Source organism: Charadrius vociferus, unplaced genomic scaffold (genome assembly GCF_000708025.1).
Source record: "Charadrius vociferus isolate BGI_N301 unplaced genomic scaffold, ASM70802v2 scaffold50, whole genome shotgun sequence".
Classification (NCBI taxonomy): domain Eukaryota; kingdom Metazoa; phylum Chordata; class Aves; order Charadriiformes; family Charadriidae; genus Charadrius; species Charadrius vociferus.
The window spans coordinates 309,834-332,592 of NW_009646445.1; the positions used below are offsets into that span (position 1 = coordinate 309,834).

The window sequence follows — 22,759 nt, forward strand, 5'->3', positions numbered from 1 at the left end:
AGTTCTATAGTACAAATCACTGAAAAAGCTGTCAACCTGAGACAGTGAACAGCCTGTATGAAGATCAGTCACGAACATCCTTCTGCTTGGATGTGAGGATTAAGTGTATATATAACATTGGTGGGAGGAAGGGAAGTGCTTTGATGGGAAAGGGATTTTGTATCTTGCTGGGGAAACTCATACCAACAACTTGGGGCAGCATCAAGATTACCTGTGAATGTTTCTTCTTTTGAAGACACTCCTGTCCTTGCTTCCTCTTCTACGTATTAAAAACCACAGACCTCATAGCAGCAACCCTGACAGCTTAGTGATATTCCTCCTTGCTACAGGAAAGACGTTGAGGTGCTTTAGCATGTCCAAAGAAGAGCAATGAAGCTGTTGAAGGGTCTGGAGAACAAGTCTTATGAGGAGCAGCTGAGGGAACTGGGATTGCTTAGTCTAGAGAAAAGGAGGCTGCGGGGGAGACCTTATTGCTCTCTACAGCTACCTGAAGGGAGGTTGTAGTGATGTGGGTGTAGGTCTCCTCCCAAGTAACAAGTGATAGGATGAGAGGAAACGGCCTGAAGTTGCACCAAGGGAGGTTTAGATTGGATATTAGGAAAAATTTCTTCACTGAAAGGGTTGTCAAGCATTGGAACAGGCTGCCCAGGGAAGTGCTTGAGTTGCCATCCCTGGAGGTATTTAAAAGATGTGTAGACGTGGCCTTAAGGACATGGTTTGGTGGTGGACTTGGTAGTGTTGGTTTAATGGTTGGACTTAATGATCTTAAGGGTATTTTCCAAACTAAATGATTTTATGATACCTTGTAGATCTCAGCAGCAGGGGTTCTGCTGGGAACATCATACAAACCACGTCTGTCACTTCAATATGGAAAATGCTCCTGACCTGTGTAAACAGATTTTCATGCTAGTGTAATAGTAACATTGCTGGGTAGTTCAGCAGTAGTGATAAAATGCAGCATCTTGCTCCCAAGCTATTGGAAGGCATGTGAACTCTACTTGAGTAGGCTAGAAAACCTTGCACACTAACAACTTGCTAGTTTGGAGTGGTGTAGCCTAGTTTGACTCTGCAGTAAATGGCAGTGCTGTAGTGGTGCTTGAGCTGTTGGGTTTTTTTTTTTCCTCCTTTCAAGTTCAGCAATCAGCTAGGTTACTGCTGCAACTTTAAAGAAAGACACAAGTAACTCCTGTAAAGGAATCCTGTCTGCAGAAATCAGGAAAATGTTTTTACTGTTTAGTGTATATGGTAACATCTTTCTGAATGTTGTCTGTCGCTGACAATAGATGATGGCACTAAAGCTAACCATGGTGCAGCTAAGAATGATCCTTCATTCTTGCCTTGAAGGAGCATTTTATCCTAGAACTGCCTCTGTAGGTTTTCCAACTCCTCAAGCAACCAGTAGAATCATGGAACAGTTTGGGTTGGAAGGGATCTTTAAAGGTCATCTAGTCCAATGCCCCCTGCAATGAGCAGGGACATCTTCAACTAGATCAGGATCCTCAGAGCCCCATCCAACCTCACCTTGAACCTGCCACCTCTCTTGGCAACCTGTTCCAGTGTTTCACCATCCTCATTGTATAAAAAAAAAAATATTAAAAAATTGCATCCCTATGTCCTTTCTGAACATCTCAAGCTGGCAAGATGATAAACACATTTCCTCCTCCCATCACTCATTCTCCCCAACTAAGAGAAAACCTATATCTTATATCATTTGTCTTTTAATTTAAAGCCATTACCCCTTGTCCTATCACAACAGGCGCTGCTAAAAAGTTTGTCCCCGTTTTTCCTGTAGGCCCCCTTTAGGTACTCAAAGGCTGCAATAAGGTCTCCCCAGAGCCTTCTCTTCTCCAGGCTGAACAACCCCAACTGTCTCAACCTGTCCTCATAGCACATGCATCTTGTCTGTTATGGAAAGGTTTTTATTGTATATTTAGGTAGTTGTATTAAGTGACTTTTTTTTGAGGTGGAAGCAGGGAGTGAAGAGTTAGTTTTATACCAGTGGAACTGAAGGTCATATCCTGAGCCTTCTGTGCGCAGCAGGTTCTTCCATTTGTGATCCAGAAAGACTTTAGTAGTGGGGAAAGCTTCTCTGCTACTGCCTGTGCTGTCCCAGAAGGCTTTGACTGCCTGTCAGTCTGAGGAAGAATTGTCCAACACTTAATTTGTACAAAGGGCTAAACTCTGTGGGTGGTTACCCCTACAAAACTGAGGGAAGCATTTGGTTTAAATGTAAGTGGAAAGATGAGAATTATTGTAAACACTGCAAAATACAATGCAAACAGAACTGCAGAACAAAGTAATGAAACATTTCCCTTAGGGAATTAGGGGGAAAAGTTTATTTTTTTTTCTGACTTTTGATAGGAGTTTCAGTTCTGTTTTGTACAGCCTTTCCTGATTCTTTCCCTCTTGCTCCAAATTCCTGGCTGGCATATTTCTTTTCTTGGTTAGCAGGACTTTTTTTTTTATTGTTCTGAATTGAAACCTTGCCTTAGATTTAATGTATCTGTTTGGGTCACTGTAGAATCCACCAAGGTGGGTTTGGCGCTTGAAGCTGTAATCGTGAAGAAGCCAAGCCCGGGATCCTTGTGATGACACAAGCACCCTACTGGAGGGCTATTCTGAAGAGTCTCTGCTGGTGTGCTAAAGCAAGAATTAAGATTTCTAAATGTCTTTAAATGTTATCATTTGACTTGTATGAAGTTGAGTCTCTGAAATTACCTGTCTGCAGACCAGACATATGCAATCTAAATGTGAAGTACCTGCATGCATTGGTAGGTGGATATCACTACTGCAGTAGCAGGGGGACTGAAGGGTACCTCATAGCTATTAATTGAACAGTTAATACTTCTAATGAGAATGTGTCTTTATTGTTGTCTTTTAATCCATAGGCTAAAAGTCCAGGGATAATACAACCTCTATGGTATTAGGAAAAACCCTTTCTCTTTAAGAGAACTGACGTAATATTAGCCATAAATGTAAGAAAGCTGCTGCCTTCACAATATTGGTAACATAAGCTACTCTGTATTTAATATGAGAACATAATATTATGTATGAACAAGGTGAAACTCCTGTATCTTTTTTTTTTTGCTTCAGTTTCATTGTCTTTGACACTTTAGAGGAGTAATAGAGTAAACAAGGGCACTCTCCTTTGTTACTCTGTATAGCTTATGAGGCCAGAACCCAACTCTGAACATCTCTCTGGAGACAGGTAGGCCTATAGAAGGAGACATGTCATGATAGTTATGTCTCCAGACAGAAGTAGTAATAGTGCTTCAGAAGCTTTGACACTGAAGTGTTGATGACAGTACATGTAAAGTCAAATGAAAATAGGGAGAAGCCCCTTATGCAGCCATCTTCTCCTGAGATTGATCTCGGTTAATCATTGTCTTTGGATCATGTAGTGGTAAGACTGTAGTTAAAGTGAACCCTTTAATGTTCACAGTACCTCCTTTTTTAATATCCCTCCTGTGCAATGGAATTTCAGTCTTGGCATTCAGTTAGTATGTCTCTACTGATGGGCAGCCAGACCTTGCTGGGTTTTGAACTAATGAGCTCAGCTATTTCTAATATCTACTTCTTGGTTCTGCTGTTGGCAGCAGTAACAACAACCATAATGAAGGCTGGATGCCAGCTTCAATTTGAATGCCTCTTTCAGCATTTCAGAAGAATTGATTTAAGAAGGACTGAAACTTGTAGAGCTATGGAGTTTTAATGGGTGGCATTTTCCATCCTGGAAGATCTACAAGAAAAAAACATTTGTGGTCTAACAAGTGCCTTTGTGCAGTTGTATTTCCATTGGAGCTCAACTCTGAAGATATGGCTGCCAAACTTTGTTTGTAAACCATGTTTAATCATCACGTCTTCTCATGTGATGATCTTCTAGCAGAGTAGAGCAGTTCCAGAGATGGTAGTCCCCTTCATACACCTGTCTTGTTTACAATAGTGTCTAATACATACAGCTGTGACTGAAGTGAGACACTGGTGTAGACTAGACAGTGGGGTAAGGATATCTGCCTTGATGTAACCTCAGTTTTACTCTGTGCTTAAGTAATGTGACTTGTGTGCATGCTAAAGGGAATTGATGACACTCACTTAGGAGACAGTGTTCAGGGAATTTCAAAGCTGTCTTTGGTAAGACTTAATATCTGTTTTTTGCAGTGGGCAATCCCTGGCATGTACAGAAGGTTTTGTCTTATTGGGGAGAATGGGTGATGGGAGGAGAAAATGTGTTTTTTATCATCTTGCTGGTTTGGTGTGCTTAGAAAGCTTATCAGGTGACTTGGAAACTCCACTTAAAATAGGTGCCCTGCTTTTCAGCAGTAACACTGTGAAAGAAAAGGGTAAAGTACTTTAGAGTTCTTGAGGGAAAGACAGCATGAGAAGGTGCTTAAGAGAAGGGGGTCTGGCTGGGTTGATGTCAGGTGATGAAGCCAAATTTTAAGGGCTTTGGATTTTAAGGGAAGCCCTTTATTGCTATCAGGCTACTGATGAAAACTCAACAGAGAATTTGTACTTCATCACATAGATTGTTCATCTAAGAATGCTTCAGCAAGACTTGGATGTGATCAGACATGCTTGCAGTTAATGTGTAGCCCCTCATTACATAGCAAAGACTCATGTGTGAAGTTTATTTGATATCAAGACTCTACTGTCCTTCAAAACAAGGAAGAAGTGTTATGCTGTTCATTACAGCATAGTGAAAGGCATTACTGTAATGTTGGCAAACTCGCATTAGTAGAAATTTTGAGACGAATTGAAGGGTACTGTTGTTCTTGAGCAGTGATAGGCCCCAGAAAGGTTCTAGTGGAATTATTAGGAGGGAATTAAATATAGGTGGAGGGGAAGATTACTGTGGATTACACAGCTGGATCTAATCAGTAAACTTCCACCTTCCAACCCTTCAAGAGCTTGGAACTGATAGCCCTACAGCTTGCCCATTCTGTCTGCAGTAGCCCAAGCTCTTGTAATGGCAAAGAAGCCTTCCAAGGCTGACTGCATAGCCAGTCCTACTAGAGGTAGTGCAAGGGGGAAAAGAGGTTCAAGAAAGTATTCTTTCATAGCCACTTTCTGTATGTGGATAAACATGTACACTCATGTGAGTGCACAGAACTCTACAAATCCTGGAACTGACTTTTAGTGGTTTTTACAGTGGAGGGTAAGAAAGCACGTACTTCGGTTTCAGCCCTCATTCTCTTGAATCACGGAGAAGAGGGTTTGCTCTGGATCATGAAGAACCCATGCAATGGTTTAAAGCAAACATAATAGCATTTGTGTAAGGATAGGGATCACTATTCCCAGAAATCTTGCTTGAGATACTGTCCTTCGTTAAAGTATAGACCTGAGATTACTTCAACCCTTTTGCTTTCCTGAGAGCTCCTTTTGGGGAAAACATATCCCATTACACTGGAATAGCTTCTCATCTTCTAGGGACAGCAAAAAGTTGCAATCCTGCAACACTTGCTAGGGGAGAAAAACAGCCTCAACTATCATCATGACAAACTAAAGTAGGGGATATTGTTACTCAAGGGAGAGTAATTTGGCATAAGTTATACAGAAGGATGTTTTGAGTTTCTTTTTGAGTTATGCTGAATAAGCAGAGCACTCCCTAAACCAGAAAGACTGGATCAGGTTATTAAATAATACAATTTACTAAAGACAAGATTCCACCTTTTATGTCAATTGAAGTTTTGCTGCTGTTTTCTTTTGGATGGTAGTTCATTGCCTGACTGTGCGAACATCTGGATTTTCTATCTAGTTCAACATGTATAGTAGCAAAGCTAAAGAGAAGAAATAGTCCAAGTTAAACATGCCTTCTCCTGTCAATGTGTTTGACAAATTAAATTTAATCTCAAGTTTGTTCTAGGCTTGCATGTCATCTTGGCTGCAAGAATAATCTGAGAAGAGTGAGCTTTGACAGATGCTGAAGTAATGTTATTTCAAAGGAACTAAATCAGTCTCTACCTTAATTTGCCAAACTTACTAGAAGGTTTAGAAGTCGTGTGCTGGAAATGTGAGACTTGAGCTGAAATTTCTATTTTGTGTGAGTTTTGGTTTCCTCCTCTGTTCAGTTGATCAGTATACTGATCTGTAGTACAACTCATCAGATGCTTAAACTCGATGTTTATAAAATCGAAGTCATTCTTTGTAACGGTGGTACAGGTATGTGGATAAAAATTCTGTGGAAGGGATTATTTTAAAATCTGCAATGAACTTCTTGTCCTTGATGTGCCTGGCATTTACCTCCCCACAAGTCAACTGCACTTGCATAAACTTGTACCTCAAAAGCAAAAAAGATATAACTTTAAAAGTTCAATCTCTGACTGCAATGCCTTTTTCTGTTAAAAGCAAAAATACAACAACATAAAACCCCAGTAGAGCTTCTCTGAGATGAGGTTAGATTCTAAGGGTTTCTCCTGAACCATTTGTTGTAGGTGGGCTCTTCAGATATGCTGTTAGGCAACTTCTTTGGATTTAGTACCTCAACTTCTAAAAGCAGAGCACAGCTGCTGCATCATGTTTGGGGATCAGTTTGTGAAGAAAAACAAAGCATTATTTCTTAGCTAGAAATCATCTAGCAGATGAAGCACAATACTTAAGCACTCTCCTTACACAAAAAAAAAGATTGAGGGAGGATGGTGGGGGTAAAGGAAGAATCACTGTAGAAAAACGAGGTTTCTATCCTGTCAGGGCAGAAAACTGTTTTGAATTCAACTCATACAAATACATATAGAGTTTGCCTGCTTTGTGGTGTGCTCCCATATGTTTGCCCAGCCTTCACCATCCTCAAGCACAGGCTGTGTGCTTTGAACCCATTCTTGTTTGCACAGCTGGGGGCCTGGGGTTGAAACATAAGTGGTGCTTTAACTTAGGCTAGACTCTTCACTTTGCAGGTGGGATGACTCAAGGAACGCAAGTCTTACAATATCCTTCTCCTAAGTCCCTCCTGTCTGGGGAGAGTGCTGTGCCGTCCTAAAATTGCTTGGGAAAGTCTGTAGGATGCTAGAAAACACCCACACGAGGACTGGAACTTGTTAAGATGCATGACTTTGAGAAACTTCGGTTTAAAAACATATTTTTAAACCAAAGTTGTCCAAATGCAAGTGAAATACAAACTTTTGAGCATTTCCAAAAAGGAACAATTAAAATAAATCATCTCTTCCTCCCCCTGCCCCAAAACACGATAGACTTCCCAGGAAGCCTCCTTCAAAAGCCTTTTTTCACTAGATATGTTATGAGGCTGCATGGGCACTTTCAGGAGAGAGGCCAGACACCCTGGTTGGGTGTTGGGAGTTGTGGTGGTTCTGGCTGGTTGATATCTTTCTGCCCATGGAAGACTCTGAGCCTTGACAGTCCCATCTCTGCCAGAGTTTTTAAGGCTTTACGATTTTTCTCTTTGTATTCCTAGAAGCCAGGCCTTTTGGGTCTCTAGCTTAGAGCAGGATCTTTGACACATTTGAGGCCTGCTAGGCTTCTGGTTCCATGGCAGGAAACTTGGCTGAAGTTCCAAACCCATGGCTGAAGTTGAAGTCCTTGTGCCCTGTAGGCAATCTGCCATGGGGCTGAGAGTCTCCAGCTCTGCCTCCAGCGTGGCTGGTTGCACCAGTTTGGAGCCTGAAACCAAGTCATAAATCTGAGGTTAAAACTAGGAAATGTGAAATGATGCTTTCCAACAGCAACATAAATGTCCAGAAGTTTATAGTCTCCTCTAATGTATAAAATGGTATGGTTTCCCTGGGGAATTCTCCCTGCGAAGGACTTGCTCATTTGCAGTTAAGGCAGGCCAGTCTGAGTGCTTAGACAAACGGGTGAGTTGTCTGTGCCATATGAACATACCTAGATCGATCACCTTTTCCAAAGATGTATTCTAAGGGTCTTCAAACTTGAAGTCTGCCAAAACAGGAGTTGGGTATTGCATGTGCTGTTTTCTTGCTCTCTCTACTCCTCAGTTCTGTTAGGCAGCAGCCTGCAGTAGTAATCAGAAGCGAAGCTGCTAGACAGTGGAGGCACCTCTGTTTTGATCTGTAGTGGACTATTGTCTTTTAGATTTGTTTCTTAATTGACTTCCCCTTTCTCATGTTCATGTTACTTGCAGCCCTTGCTCTTTCCCCTGAAGCCTTGCTGAAGTATGTTACTCTGGTACTGCAATGCCTTGGCCATTTCTCGTTACCCCCATCACAAAAGGCTGTGCTGTTCTGTTTATGCTTATAATTTACCCAGATGGTGAATAGAATGAGTGACCACCAAGCTCATTTTCACTTGTGGGGTCAGACCTTTCTCTGCTAAATAACACAAGTGTTCCCAGCTGCTGTGCAGCTGCAGGGAGTCTGCTTTCCTTCACAGGCATTAAAAAGCCTTTAATCAGTGTTTGTTGTTTGTCAGCAGTGGTGTTGAGGTGTGGAGAAAAAGAACAGATATGCTTTGTTGGCAAAGTTAACTTCATTCTGACCTCTTATCTTTCCTTTTTCTTTTCAAGTCTGAAGAAGCAGAAAGTAGTTTGGGAAGTGGTTTCTGCAAGCACCTGTGTAAATGTATTTGCTAAAGGAGGAGGTTTATGTCCTTATGCAGATACAGCATTTGACATAAAAAGATGCTCTGAGAGCTGCATTGAACTGGAAGCTCTTTAGGGGAGGGACTCAAACTGACTGATGTAGGAGCTGTGCAGGCTCCCTTAATGTAAGCAAATGCTATGAAAATACAAATATTGTTGTCTAATACTAGTGTTACTTACACTTATTTTAGTATTGACTCTACATTTAAGGGATACCACTTGCAATCTAGTCAATTTTAACATTTTCCTGGAAAATAAATTATTCCTGCTAGGTTTTATGTGATTTTTTTTTGTGGGGTTTTGTGTGGTGGTTTAGGTTTTTTTTGTTTTGTTTTTTCTTTAGTTCTGCTTTTAATAGTTCTTCTTTCATGGAGGAAAAGGGAGGAGAGAAACGGACTGATAAGCCAGTGACATGGTCCTCAGTCCCATTTGTTTTGAATGCTGAAGCAAATAGGAACATGGGTATCAAAAAAAGAAGCTTTGAGAAGTCTCAGCGCTAAGATCATTCTTTCCCTTTTCTTTCTAGATGAAGCTTGGAAACCTGCTGGTGCTGCACATAGTTTTTGCAGGGTCACCTTTTCCCTGAGTCAGATCAGTTCATGTTGTGTGTCTGTGTACAGCACCAGGCACAGCTCTGTGAGTGTTGATTCTGTTGTTTGCGAAGCACTGGTGCTGCACATAGTTTTTGTAGGGTCACTTTTTCCCTGAGTCAGATCGGTTCATGTTGTGTGTCTGTACAGCACCAGGCACAGCTCTGAGTGTTGATTCTGTTGTTTGCGAAGCCTGTTTGTGAAGGCATCCTGAGGCAGTTAGGATCACAAGCTTTGATTTGAGCTTCAAGGGCCATGATAGGAAATTTGGTGTTAAAGGCAGAATACTTTGTCTTGCTATGCTTCCCCTGGTTTGAAAAGACCAGAGAATTGTGTTACTGCCTTGGCTGTACCTGGGGAGGGTTGGTAGCCAAGCGTCGGGGCACCCTGTGCACATTGCTCCAGCAGTATCTGCTTGCTTCAGCAGTATCTCCTCCAGCAACCAAGGTGCTCTTGGAGCAGGGCTGTGCTCCATGGAAAAGGAGCGCCTGCTTGCTAGAAGTGGGAGTAAAGAACTCGGAACAAGTAACTTATGAATTGTAGTCTTAGCTGTTAAAATGGTAGATTCATATGCTCTCCCCATGGGCAGACACATATTTCAGCATTCATCCAGTGTTTCTCTTCCAGTGGCTGAGGCTGCTTACAAAGGAGAGGGCATTTGTTGTGCTCTTGGACAGGCAAAATGCCAGAAAGAAAACTCTGTGCTGGGCAGGAGGGGATGGACGCTCAGAACAGCTAGTATGTTAAATGTCTCTGAGTGGTCTGTGTTGATGATCACTTCTGTAGCATGAAGGCTTACCAGCCAGAAGCGAGACAAAGAACCACCGTTTTACTGTCTCAAAACTGGCAGGGCTGCTGAGCAAAGACAAGGGCTCTGAGCTACAGTGGAGCAGGTGTCCTACTGTAAGGGGGAGTTTTTGAAGCCCTTAAGTAACATCTCCAGGAGATCCAGCCTTTCTGGCAGTGTTGTCTGATCACATGAGAAGAACCCTGATCGGACAGGCATAATTGTGGATCCTTCTGGAAATTATTGCAGACTTTTACAATTATAATGCAGCCAAACAAAACAAGCACCATCTTGTGCAACTACGTAAACCATAAACTTTTTTGGCAAGGCAGGTGTGGCATCTTCTGTGTCTGGAAAGCACCTAACATGCTGTGTGGGCTCTCTACTGTAATCCAAATTACAAATGCTAAAAAGGCTTTGATTTTTTTTTTTTTATAACATGGTTCTTGGCTTAATTTGGGTAGGCAAGAACTTCATAGACTGCATTGGGATGTTCTGCATGTTTCCTCAGGCCCTCATAATTAATCAATGCTGAGCTGTTTCTCCCTGTCCCTCTGTGAGGAGGCACTGGAGGAAAGCTGTTCTGTAGCCTTAGGTTTTTGCTTATTTGTGTCAGCCCTGACAAGGACTTTTTATTCTTCAGAGATGCCCTTTCTGGGAGGAGGAGCGTTCCTGGCCTGCAAGGCCCCTCCATACTAAGTATTTTGATACAGGCTGCAGAAGGCTTAGGGGAGTTTTCATGATACAAGCTGAGTTTTCAGTAAGTTTGTAATATGGTCTGATGCTGGGAACCATTATTCTGGCTTTTTTTTGGTGCACCTCTGGGTAACTCTGATCTGTGGAACTTGACTTCTGACACAAGGAATTTGCAAAAAGTTTCATGCCAGAAGCTCAAGCCCTCAAAGTTGTGATAAATGGCAGATGCGCGTGTTCCTTCTAAACCAGAATGGCTTCTGCATTTTACTGAATATGTAATGGTTGTATGTGCACCATACTGTGCTATCAGGCAGCTCTGCTTTTAAAGTCTGTTTATACAGACAGCTGAAAAGCCTTGTGAGTCTTTCAGGGTCTCTGACATCACATGCTGGGAAGAAGCTTCAGCATCTTCAGTCTACTGCTTTTTGCTGTATGTTTATAGTCACTGGTGATCTTTGCCCCTTGGGGGCTACAGAAAGACATTACTGTAGCCAGAGCAATTCCAAGCTAAATTGTGATAGTCCAATCCCTGACAAGAACTGGGCAAAAATCTGGTCCAGCTTTACAGTGTTTTTATAGTCTAGTCCAGGTCTCTATAAACCATTTAAAATTGCCTTCAGGTTTAAATTTTCCAATTTCCCATTTGGAACAGGTGTTGCCAGGTTATAGAAAGTGTTGCAGAAAAGGAACAAAAACATTTTAAACTCTGCTGTTACAAATTTTGGTGAGTCTCTGACATGAGATTTTTTTTTAAAAAAGTTTGCCCCACCCAAATTAAAACAAGTGCAGACTTTGCTTACTTTTCCCAGCTGTTATGTTTAAATAGGGTTTTAACTAATGCATGAGTCTTCAAAAGATGCAGCAGTACAGAGCTAATATGTTTTTATATGAAAATATGCAACTTCTCAATGTTTTTAATCTCATTCAATTGGGGAGAGAAAGGGGGTGAAGAATTTTTTTAAATGTCAAAAAACAAATTTCAGAGATGCATGTTCTTAGAGTGGTTAAAAACCAACCCAAACTAGGCTTCAGGCAATGTTTTTTCAACAGCTTTAACCTCAAAGTGTAGAGCAGACAGCTTTGTAGGCAACTGTAACACCAAGGTGATTATGGCAATGACTCACACTTCCCTGTAAGGCATCCAGCCATCAACACACTTAGAGAGCCGTGGCTTTGTGCATGCAGGCAGGGTTTCAGTCAGTGCCCACTTGCCAGCCAGCTCTGAACTGCTGAGCTCATACCTGCTTTGACAGCAAGCTGGGATATTGGTGTATTAGAGAGCAATTCTGGTGTCCCCCCCAGGCTTGTGGGAGGCTTAAGAGATGGGAGCTTGGGAAGGGGAAGTGCAAGGCAGGTCTAGCTTCCCCAAGCAGGTTTATCTTCCCTTTTCTTTGCTCAGTCCTCATGAAACTTGTTTCAAGAGTCCCCTGAAATCTTCCTGTGAGCTGGTGGTTGGGTTTGGGTAATAGTTAAAAGTCTGACTGACTAACCACTAAGTGGGGTAGTATGGGAAGTGGTTGGGGTAGCATGGGAAGGGCTGCTACTATAGCATCCTGGTGAAACTCTTCCAATGGTTATGGAAAGAGGACTGGCAGTTGGGGTCCTCAGGAAGACAGTATGAACTTGGGAAAGAGAGCTGGGTAGCCCTATAGGCAGCTCAGAGTCCAGCTGAGGGTACAACAGTAAACTACTGCCAGATGTTGGGATTTGCAAGGAACAAGTGAACAGAAAGTGGAGACTCATTCATATGCATTGTGCATTTTCCCTTCTCCAAAAGATAAGGCAGAAGCCAAGCTGCCTTCAGAGAAGGGAGATGGCAGTGTTTTGTGGTATGGAGGGAGTCTCCTGGGCAAGGAATTGGGAGAGTGGGGTTGTTCGCATCGAGAGACTGATAAAAAAAAGCGCCACATTTATACAAAACAGGTGGCATCTGAACTTAATGCTTGGTAAGAAGAGGTATTCAGAAAGATGACAAGTTCAAACTTCTGAAAGGAAATAACTTTTCACCTAGTGTGCAGTTAGATTGTGGGATGCATGGAATGCAATTGCCAACTGGGCAGGATGTCATCAGGAAAGAACAAAACGTGGCTTTGAGAGTGTGCAGGTATGCTGTTGCAGGTGGTATCCACAGATGACATAAGTAAAGCTTTGAAAAACAAATAACTGGTAATATAAAGCTGGCCACAACCATGGTTCAACTACAAATAACCTATCAAGATTGGCCTTAGTATTCCTCCATCCTCGTTGATAAGTTTCTTGCACCTCTGACTAAAATTGGCTAGTACCAGATACTGGTTTGTGGAAGGGCACTGGGCAAGTTGGGGTGTTGTGACTCAGTATTGCCCTTCCTGTTTGGGTTGTGTTTGGCTTTGCACATCTTATGTTTTCAGAGGTGAGGCAGAGTGAGTAATGTTTCCGTTCTATTAAAGAAAATGGAATGGCAAAGACCCTTAATTTTTTTTTTTTAAAGATGTACGTGTTTCATTTTAAGTTCCCTTCAGGCAAAGTCAGCTTTGGTAGGCAGCTTAAACTGCATTATAGACCATATTGCTATTGTCATTAAAAACAAAATACACCATGCTCTGTTTTGTGAAACCAAACAAAACCAATATCTTTTTTCCCTCCCTCCCTTTTTTCACTTCCTTCAGTTTTTAATAAGTGACCGTGACAGAGACCCTCAGTGTAACCTGCATTGCTCCAGGTCCCAGTCCAAACCCCTCTGTGCCTCCGACGGCAGAACGTATGAGTCAATGTGCGACTACCAGAGAGCCAAATGCCGTGAGTCAAGTCTGAGCGTGACACATCGTGGCCGGTGCAAAGGTAGGTGGTTTTAAAGTGCCTTTGAGGGGAGGAGTGGGAGTTCTACCTTTATAAGAAACTGGATTCTTAGACCCTTGAGTTTAATACCATGGTCTGTGAGTAATCTGATTGAAATTGTGTGTTCATGTGAGGATGAGTATCTAAGTGTGTTTAGGTGGCAGGTGTAAGAACTGACCAAATTATCAATGAAAGAAGGCAAAGTAGACAGAGACATTGCTGAAAAAGGGATGAAATATGTGTCTGCAGAGCTGGCAAAGCTACCTCTATGGAAATGCAAAATCAAATCCTGAAAGAAGAGATCTTCCTACCTGTGCTGGTAAGGAACTGAGAGACCTTTGAGTGACAGGAATGTGGAGTTGGGAAGAACGTGCTGTGCACATTAGATGTCTAGTCCCTTTTCAGACATACACAGCTTTTCTGTGCTGAGCTAATTAAGATGACAATGCATGCAAGGCTTTACATGGCCTCTTTTGCCTGTTTGCTGTTACACATCTACTTAAAAGTGAGAATATTGTTTCTCTCTCAATTCAGCTCTTCAGCATAGCATAAAGATGAAGTTGCAACTTAATAAAGGAATATTGGTGTCTTGCCACACAAATGGTTTGCTTCTGCAGTGAAGTGAAAATCAAGTTGAATGCATTTTCTGAGAGCACAATTGACTCAGAGGACAGATGGCACAGATGTTTTTAGCAATTGGTTAAAGTGACAGGAGAAACTCATTAAAATCCCTGTGGAAGGTTAAGCATACATTTAAGCTTGACTTTTGTTTATGAAGGCTTTTTTTACTATTATAAAAATGTATCTTTGTCAGAATAACTTGTTCTAAAATGGAAATGCCTTTTCAATGTATTGACAAGCTTTATAGTTTAGGTGACTTATGAGCATGACCTCAAATACTGCTCTTAAACAGTTTCTCATTGGAAAAAAGCTTACTTCACAGAATCACAGAATCACGGAATGGTTAGGGTTGGGAGGGACCTCTGGAGATCATCTAGTCCAACCCCCCTGCCAGAGCAGGGTCACCTACAGCAGGTTGCACAGGACAGCGTCCAGGCGGGTTTTGAATGTCTCCAGAGGGGGAGACTCCACAACCTCTCTGGGCAGCCTGTTCCAGTGCTCCACTACCCTCAAAGTAAAGAAGTTCCTTCTCATGTTAAGATGGAACTTCCTATGTTCAAGTTTATGCCCATTACCCCTCGTCCTATCACTGGGCACCACTGAAAAAAGACTGCTCCCATCCTCCTGGCATCCTCCCGAGAAGTATTTTCAAGTACTAATAAGATCCCCCCTCAATCTTCTTTTCTCTAGACTAAAGAGACCCAAGTCCCTCAGCCTTTCTCCATATGAGAGATGTTCCAATCCCCTAATCATCTTCTTTGCCCTTTGCTGGACCCTCTCCAGCAGTTCCCTGTCCTTCTTGAACTGGGGAGCCCAGAACTGGATGCAGTACTCCAGATGCGACCTCACCAGGGCAGAGTAGAGGGGGAGGATGACCTCCCTCGACCTGCTGGCCACACTCTTCTTGATGCACCCCAGGATGCCATTGGCCTTCTTGGCCACCAGGGCACATTGCTGGCTCAATGCATGTTTTGTATGATTTAGTTTTCTCCCCACTGCTGGGTTGCTTTATAGTTCTTGCAAGTGATGCACTTCTGAGTATCACAATAAGAAGTGTTAGGGTGGGAGTCCTGCTTTTGCTTTCATCACTTGACCAGAGTGGCTTAGATAAGCAACTCCATGGCTGATACTAGCATATAAACTGGCACTGTTCAGTCACTTAAAACATGTGATCTGAAATGTGGTATATCCATATGCAAAAGTGTCTGTTTCTGGAAGTGGAGAAAACATTGCCAAACTACACAGCCTACTGTATATCATGATTGCAAAGAGTCCCAAAGAAGTAACTGAAGACTTTGTCTTAAGCACAGTTAAAGCATACTTTCCTTTCTGCATTCTCAGACATAACTGAAATGTTTAACTGAAACTACTTATGTTTCCCTTTCCTTTTTCCTCTTACCCTGTGGTACTATGCAGTACCTAATAACTTGGGAGTGTTTGACAACTGCAAGTCTTGCTTTTAACCCACTAACACTCATATGAATCCCTGGGAAGTAGGAATATTCTTTTACCTATCACATTCAAATTTAACCTTGCTGGTGATTTCTCTGTGCATGGTATTTTGTTTTTCTAGTCACATTAGGAGTATGACCTCTAGTTGTGCATAAAGATCACTGTTCTTGGCAAAGAGACAGTTGCATCTAATTACAGGCAGTTGGCCAGGTCTGTATCTCATACTCGCAAAAAGGAAGGTATCACCTTTGTGCGTCAAAGGTGTTTGAGCACCTTCTACTTCTGCAGTAGGGCACCAGGCTTACCCTGAACAGTCGTCATTCCTTCTGCATGACAGAGATGCTCTACAGGAGTATTCCCATACAACTGGAAGGGATCCCATGGGCCATCGAGTCCAGTTACATGCAGTTGTGATAGCTACTGTATCCAAGAACTTATCCTTACAAAATGAGCAACTTTACCTTGTGCTGCTTCTCTGAGGGGGAGAGGGGAAAGAACAGGTAACTAAAATAAGGAAAAGAGGAAGTATATTGTGGACAGCAAGGTGTAGTTCTGCACCCCAGATTACCATTTCCAATTGTGTATGCTGATAACACTGTGCTTGTGCCAAGGCAAGCAGAATGGTTTCCATAGTGAGAACAGAACCTTTTTTGATTCAACTTAGCTCTCTCTTCTCTCAAGAAACGAAGGACCTTTAAAGATGAAAACTTGCTGGCCCTTTGGGAACTATAACTTATTCAGCTCTTGTTCCTTGCTAGCTTCCTCACGTGCTTTTTGATGAAATTCCTTCAGTGCTAAATTATCTGAACTCTCTCCGAACCCTCACTCACACATCACAAAGGGTTAAAAGTCAGGAGTAGCTTAAAATGATCAAACTACGGCATCCATGACAAATGGAGCCTCATTGATGAGATTCCAGAGAATAGTTCCAGATGGTGTAGCTGTACGTAAAATACATGGCCAAGCACTCCTACCTGGACCTTTTGTCAGCAAGCATCTTAAGATCTGATGTCAAAGAAGAGTTCTGCCTCAAAACTTTGCAGGGATGGAGGACAAATACTTGTTAAATGAATCTTGGCAAGCTCTCAAGATTATGCAGTGGTTGTTAGGGTATATTAAATATCTGTGGCTTAAACATTTTTCTGTTAACTGGTTAATTTCTAGCAACTTGTTTAGCCTATTTAATTAAAAATAAATTGGTGTGAGTGTTCTAAAACCTTCCCTTTTAGGCTTATAATGCCAGGTTTTGAAAGTCTGCTGGTATAGAGCTTGTTCTTGGATCACAAGTCACTATGTAGGATGAACCTATCTGTAAGTTACTGGTGGGAATTGTAACAGGCGTCTTCAGCCCATCTCCTGGGACACCTGGATGAACACAGCTCATGTGCTAGAAAGGAAGGTCTCCTTCTGACTAGTGATGGGTTGTTTGAACAACCTCGTCTACCTACTGTTCTTGTTGGACATGAGATGATACTTTGAAATCACTCTTTTTTTGTCCACTTGCTAGATCCATGTGGGTTGTCTTTCAACTTTCTTATTCCTAGGCAAGGGAGAATAAAGTGGGTCCCTCCTTGGCAGCAGTTAGTCAATAAAATCTGAAGTGATGCTTTCAATCACTTTGCAAATTTATGCATGTCTTTAGCTATGCTCCAAATAAGTTAGGGAACCCTTGAGTAGAAATGGTATGTGGGTATCAAAGAAGGAGCAAAGCATGTCAGCATGAAAGGAAAGAAGCTGGAGATTGCAGGTGCAGGACTTGTCAGAAATGAAGTGGAAAACAAAGGGGAGAGTGGAAAATGATTGACACCCTGTGGGACAGATGGCATGTTTTTGTAGTTTGCTCAGGTTCAGTTTTTGCCTGTTTTATGCAAAGACACAGAACGCTGGCCAGAGTAAATGGGTATGAATCTGCTGACTTCAGCATAGCTGGACTGCTTCGTGCCTAGTAGGGACCTGGCCTGTATGTGAGACAGGAACTAGAAATAGTTCAAAAGCTGCTTAGATCAATTTTTGCCCTTTGAGCTTTTGATTAAAAAATAGAATTAAAATAGTTAGATTTTTGTGGTTATATTGTATAGCTTTGCTGCTAGTGTTATGTGGATGCCTGGAGATGTTTTACTTGGTGTTATTAAGGTAGCTTGGGTCTTTATACCATGATGTTGTGTGGTGTCAAAACTGCTTCTGCCTGTTGAAGAGAGGATGCTGGAATTCTTGGGGCCACAGGAGTGCACTGTGTATATTATGAGGGACACGGTGGTCTCATTTGAATAAACTGTTCATGGATAAGATCAACCCTGGTAACTAGCCAACTTCATTGCAAAATCCAAAATTATGTGCACCTGCATTCTGCAGATTAGGCCACAGATGTCAAACATCACTTGTAGTTCACAATCTCGTAGTTGCCAGCTACCAACTTGAGAATGAATTTTCTTTAAAAGGCAGCTTTCTGAGCTGCAGTAAATCTGTCACAAGTTTGAAGATATTTAAGGTCAAATTATTAAACAGCTCTGCTTTCTTAAAAGTCATCCTGTTTTGGTTTTTCACCTTATGTAAGAGAGGGGAGAAAGTCCTATTTAGTCTGTCTGGACTGTGAAACTGGAATGCATTAATGCCATTCTGTTTTATAAGCTTGGGGCTTGATACTCCAGAGAACATTTTTAAGAGGGAAGTAAATGTGCTGAAACACTCAGGTAAACAATCAAAATGCACACAGGGTATACGAATCTACATCATAACAGCAGGCTTGAGTAAAATTTGTAATGCATCGTATTTAGGGTGAGCTATTTGGCAGCTACTTTTTAACACTTGGCACTTATGTAATATTTTACATTTTCTAATTAACAAAGCAAAAATAGCAAGGTGAAGTCATCCCACTGAAATCACATGTTGATGCAAATATTATAAAAATACCAGCCTGTGGAGTGAGGAAGAGAAGGATTGACAGTCCTTTTCAAAACAAACTGGTAAATGTTGATATTAAAGGCACTGTTTTTACTGGAAGTGAACTGTGAAATGACAGACAAAAAAGATAGTGGTATGCACACACCTCTCCAGCCAGCACGGTATATAGGTGGTTGTTCCAAGTCAAGGCTGTAAAAGGACTGGCATGACCTTTGGAAATCAATGAGGGAGGATGGGAGAAGTAGTTGGGCCTGAGTGTTCATGAACAAGAGAAAAATGGTCTGTCTTCTCTGCACTTCAGCAGCAATTTGTGAAGAGACATCACTTGAGCCAAGGGTTGAATTTCAAAAAGAGGATGCTGCAACAACGATAAGCTCTTAAATGCTCTGGTGTAGTAGTAGTCTGCTACACAGTGTGGTTTACTGGATGGCAGTAGAGAGTTCAATCTATAAAGGCCAGTTAAAATTGCCAGGAGGGACATAGTCACTTTAGCAGTAACATGTTTGTATTATCTTCTCCTTATAGTAAGGGCTTGATTATGTGCACATTTGTCTGCTCATTAGACAAATTGGACAAAGATCTGAGTTAGTCTCCCTTCTGCCTCGGCTCCTAATATATTTGTACTACAGGGCATACCACAAAATGTCTGTTCCTACCAACTATGTGGTAAAGCATCCAGTTTCAGTCATGTAGTTGTGAGTGTGCCAGCACTAAAGCAGATTCTATGTGGAAATGCTTTACGCTTCTGTTTTATGTTCAGGAGAGGAACCAGATAGGCCTGCCTGCGGTCCTGTATTCTCGGATGGAGAGACTAGGAAACACACTTTGATTTGTGAATCTGTGCTTTGATTGTCACGTGAAAAATTTGCAACTCTTTTCCTTTCCTTATGCGCACAGATATGCATAGTCTATGCTGAATTTTTTGCTACTGTGAAGCAGAACTTAAAGGTGTTTTTAGTCAGACAGCTAGCTATAAAATAGAAGGTGCAGCCACACCATCTGGTTTTGTAATAATGTCCTATGTCATACCAAGCAAGATTAAACTATTAAGCTTGAACAGGAGATCTGCAGGTGATAGTTAGGTGTTCCAGTTAACAGCATTGCCATTGCTTCCTTTGCAGCTGAAAGAATGAGCATGTGTTGGAAGGGTCAGTACCGTTGGCAGGACTGTTCTCCAGTGGAGGTGTGCAAACAAGGATCACCTGGTCACTTTGGCAAGCAGGAAGAAAAAAGAAAATTCCTGCTTAGAGGTTATATCGTGGCTAATTAAAACAAATAAATACTGCTTCTCTAAAGTCAGTGTAAATTTTATTCAAGAAAGTCTTATCATTCTGTGAGTAACAATCTTGCTCTTTATACAAGCTTATAATAGGTCCACCTGAGAGCAAAGCTCCACATATTTAAGGGTATTGTGCGAACACCCCACAAACAAGTTACAGTCTAAAGATGAGTGACATAGGATCAGAAGGGACACAAGGTCATGGGGAGGTTGGGTGACTGACTTGTAGTCACTCAATGGGTCAGTGGCAGAATTGGTATAGGCACTCTTGCTTTGTAACCCAGTGCCTAAGCTACAGGCATCTGTGCTGAGTACTATTGCTATGAATAATGACTTTTTCCAAAGAGATGGGTTTGATTTCCATAATTTTGGAAGACTTGTGAAATCCTTCTTTGGGATTAATGTGATATGTTTTTAAAATGAAGCTGTTGGTAAACTGGAAACTTAGTCTCTTGAGTCCTCAGTTGTGTAAAGTACTCAGCTTGAAAGCTTTGATCTTCGTCTTTATCAAAACTGTTTGCAGCATTGTCATAGGTTTCTGCACCTAGATATGCTTGGAGGGAAATCGCTTCTATTGCCATGCAATTTGAATTCAGTGGAAAACCCAGACTGGCTTTCTAATTCAGTGCTGGTATTAGTGATTCTGTTGTTGAAGTTCATGTGATCTGTGAAGCAGAATATGGGATATTCTGGGATCCAGTGGAATTTTTTTGTTAAACAATGTGACTTCCAGACCTGGTAGAATGGGGACTCAAACTTGATCACTCTCTATGGTACCACTTAAAGATTCCGATGATCAGATTTTGCAGTTTCCGCACTGAAAATCCCTCAGTCAGTGGATTTGTGGGGAAAAGGTGCTATGCTAGTCCCTGTGTCAGAGTACCATGGAGACAGATGTTTGCTGTTTTTCTTCTCTTTCTAGACTGAACAGCAGTATTGTTAGACATCATGTATTTAAATGTAAACACTGAGTCAATCTATCTCTGCAGGGCAGAACTCTCCTCTTTGACCCATCAGTCATCAGTGTTAGGCTTATCTGAGTCTATGCTCTGTAACAGTGAGCTGGACCTGGAAGGGGTTAAGGTCATGCTACATGCTGCCTTCATCTGAAATAAGTGCAGAGCTGAGATCTTAACCCCTTCAAGTTCTGCTTGCAGAGCAGTTTTTTACTTGGCAGCAAAGTGAGTAACTGATATGAGAAAGTATAATGCGCACCTGGCTGTAAGCCCTGGAACTAGAGATAGAAGCTGGGTTTCAGGATAGCACAGGCAATGGCCTGTCTACCTTATCTGAACCATACAAAGGTGGAAGTTCAGATGGGTTGCTGGTTATTTAGCACCCTACTAGGAGAGTTGCTCAGAGAAGCTTTGCTGGGGCTGAATTCTGCACATTGCTCAATTCTGGGCCTGAATTACTTGGCTTATGCTCAGCCATCCAGTTTCAGGCTGTTAGTATTAACACAAACACAACTCCCTCTGGGAGGGCCTTTCACTGCATGGACATTGTGCTCCAGCACTTTTTAGAGGAACCTTCCAGAGCCCTTGGATGACCATAAAAATTATTGCCAAGGAAATTAGTCAGCTCTTAACTGGCTCATAGTTTGATTGTGTAGGTTCATATTTGTCTTTGGGATTGTGAGCGTTAACTCCATGGCTGCCTCATTGACGTGCAGGTAATGGTCCTTGATGCCTTATATTTGTTTGTTTGGGGCTCTTTTCCCCCTGCAGCTGTGTGGTGTATCTGGTAGCTTTTGAAGAAACCAAATGGTGTTTGTAACCTAAGTGGGGTTTGCTTTTATCTTTGTAGATGCTGGCCAAAGCAAGTGCCGATTGGAGAGAACTCAAGCACTGGAACAGGCAAAGAAGCCCCAGGAAGCAGTCTTCATCCCAGAATGCAATGAGGATGGATCATTCACACAGGTAAAACTTTTATTGGCTTCCTCCAGCCAGGCTCCCAGTGGCTGCAGGACACTCACTATTAAGGCATGAGCCAAGTGATGATAGCAGCATGGATGCTCTGACTCAGTTACTTAGGTGAAAGTGTTGAGAGCTGGGACTTGTTTAACAAACTGGAAGCTTTGATTCCATAATGGCATCCACCTCCAATGTAGCACAGAAACAAAATGGCATCAACCTCCCACATAGCACAGAAACAAAAACAAGCTGTGGGGGAGATCAATTTTTCCCTGAAAATGAGCTGCAAAGAGAGCTGTGGCTCACAGAACAGGGTGGACCAAGCTTATTCTGCTGTTATCTGTGCTTCGTCTATCTCAGCAAAAGAGTGGTCTATTGAGCCTCTTCCTCCTGCAGGGTACTTAGTAGTGACAGACTCCTGTTTCCTGTTCTATGCGCTGTTGTGGTTTGGGGGTCTGGCAGAGAGGTGATGAGACTGCTTTGTTTGGGGTTTTGATTCTTCACCGTCTACTTGCTGGAACTAAGTGATGTGCTGGGATTGCAGACTGTTTCATAATGCTTCTTCTCCTGAGAAGCAATTATCTCGGGCAGCACTAGCAGAGGAGCCTTACGTTTGGTCTTTAATATCTGTGAAAAAAGAATAGTCAGTCCTGGCCACTGAGCATCCTTCAGAAATAGTTGGACTGGGAGAGGTCCTACAGAATTCCAGAGAAGTTGAAGTAGTTATAGCAAAAAGAAAGCCCTCATGAAGGAGACTTTGAGAGGAAGAGTAGTTTGCCAAGGCAGAGTAGAAATGAAGAGTGATACTTGGTTCCGTTACCACTAGCATATTGAATAGTGTCCCAGGGCTAACTGAACTGGGCCTTAAAAATGGCTCCTGTGCAGTTCCCTAGCAGGTAGGAGGGGTACGCTGTCTGCTCAGTTCAACATATGTCTCAAAAATCAAAATCCTGCAACCCTGATGACCTCTACTTTGTAAACTTAGGTAAATCACACAACTTTGGTTTTGCCTTAGCTTCCCTATATCTAGCACTGCTCTGGAGATCTTGTGCCTTAGAGAAATTTTAGGATTCGTTAGTTATTGTTTGCAATGTCTTTTGAAGGTAAAAAAAATCCAAAATAAAATCAATATTGGCTTCAAAAAGATGAGAAAGA

At 42.0% G+C, this 22,759-nt stretch overlaps 1 protein-coding gene across 1 annotated transcript in view; it reads left to right on the top strand.

The window, feature by feature from the left end:
- SMOC1 (SPARC related modular calcium binding 1) overlaps positions 1-22,759 on the top strand; it is a 160,756-nt gene that overhangs the window by 57,616 nt on the left and 80,381 nt on the right. Inside the window, exons 2-3 of the mRNA XM_009882460.1 lie at positions 13,270-13,441; positions 21,498-21,610. Of these exons, the coding sequence (XP_009880762.1) occupies positions 13,270-13,441; positions 21,498-21,610 (285 nt within the window). The remainder of the gene's footprint in view (positions 1-13,269; positions 13,442-21,497; positions 21,611-22,759) is intronic.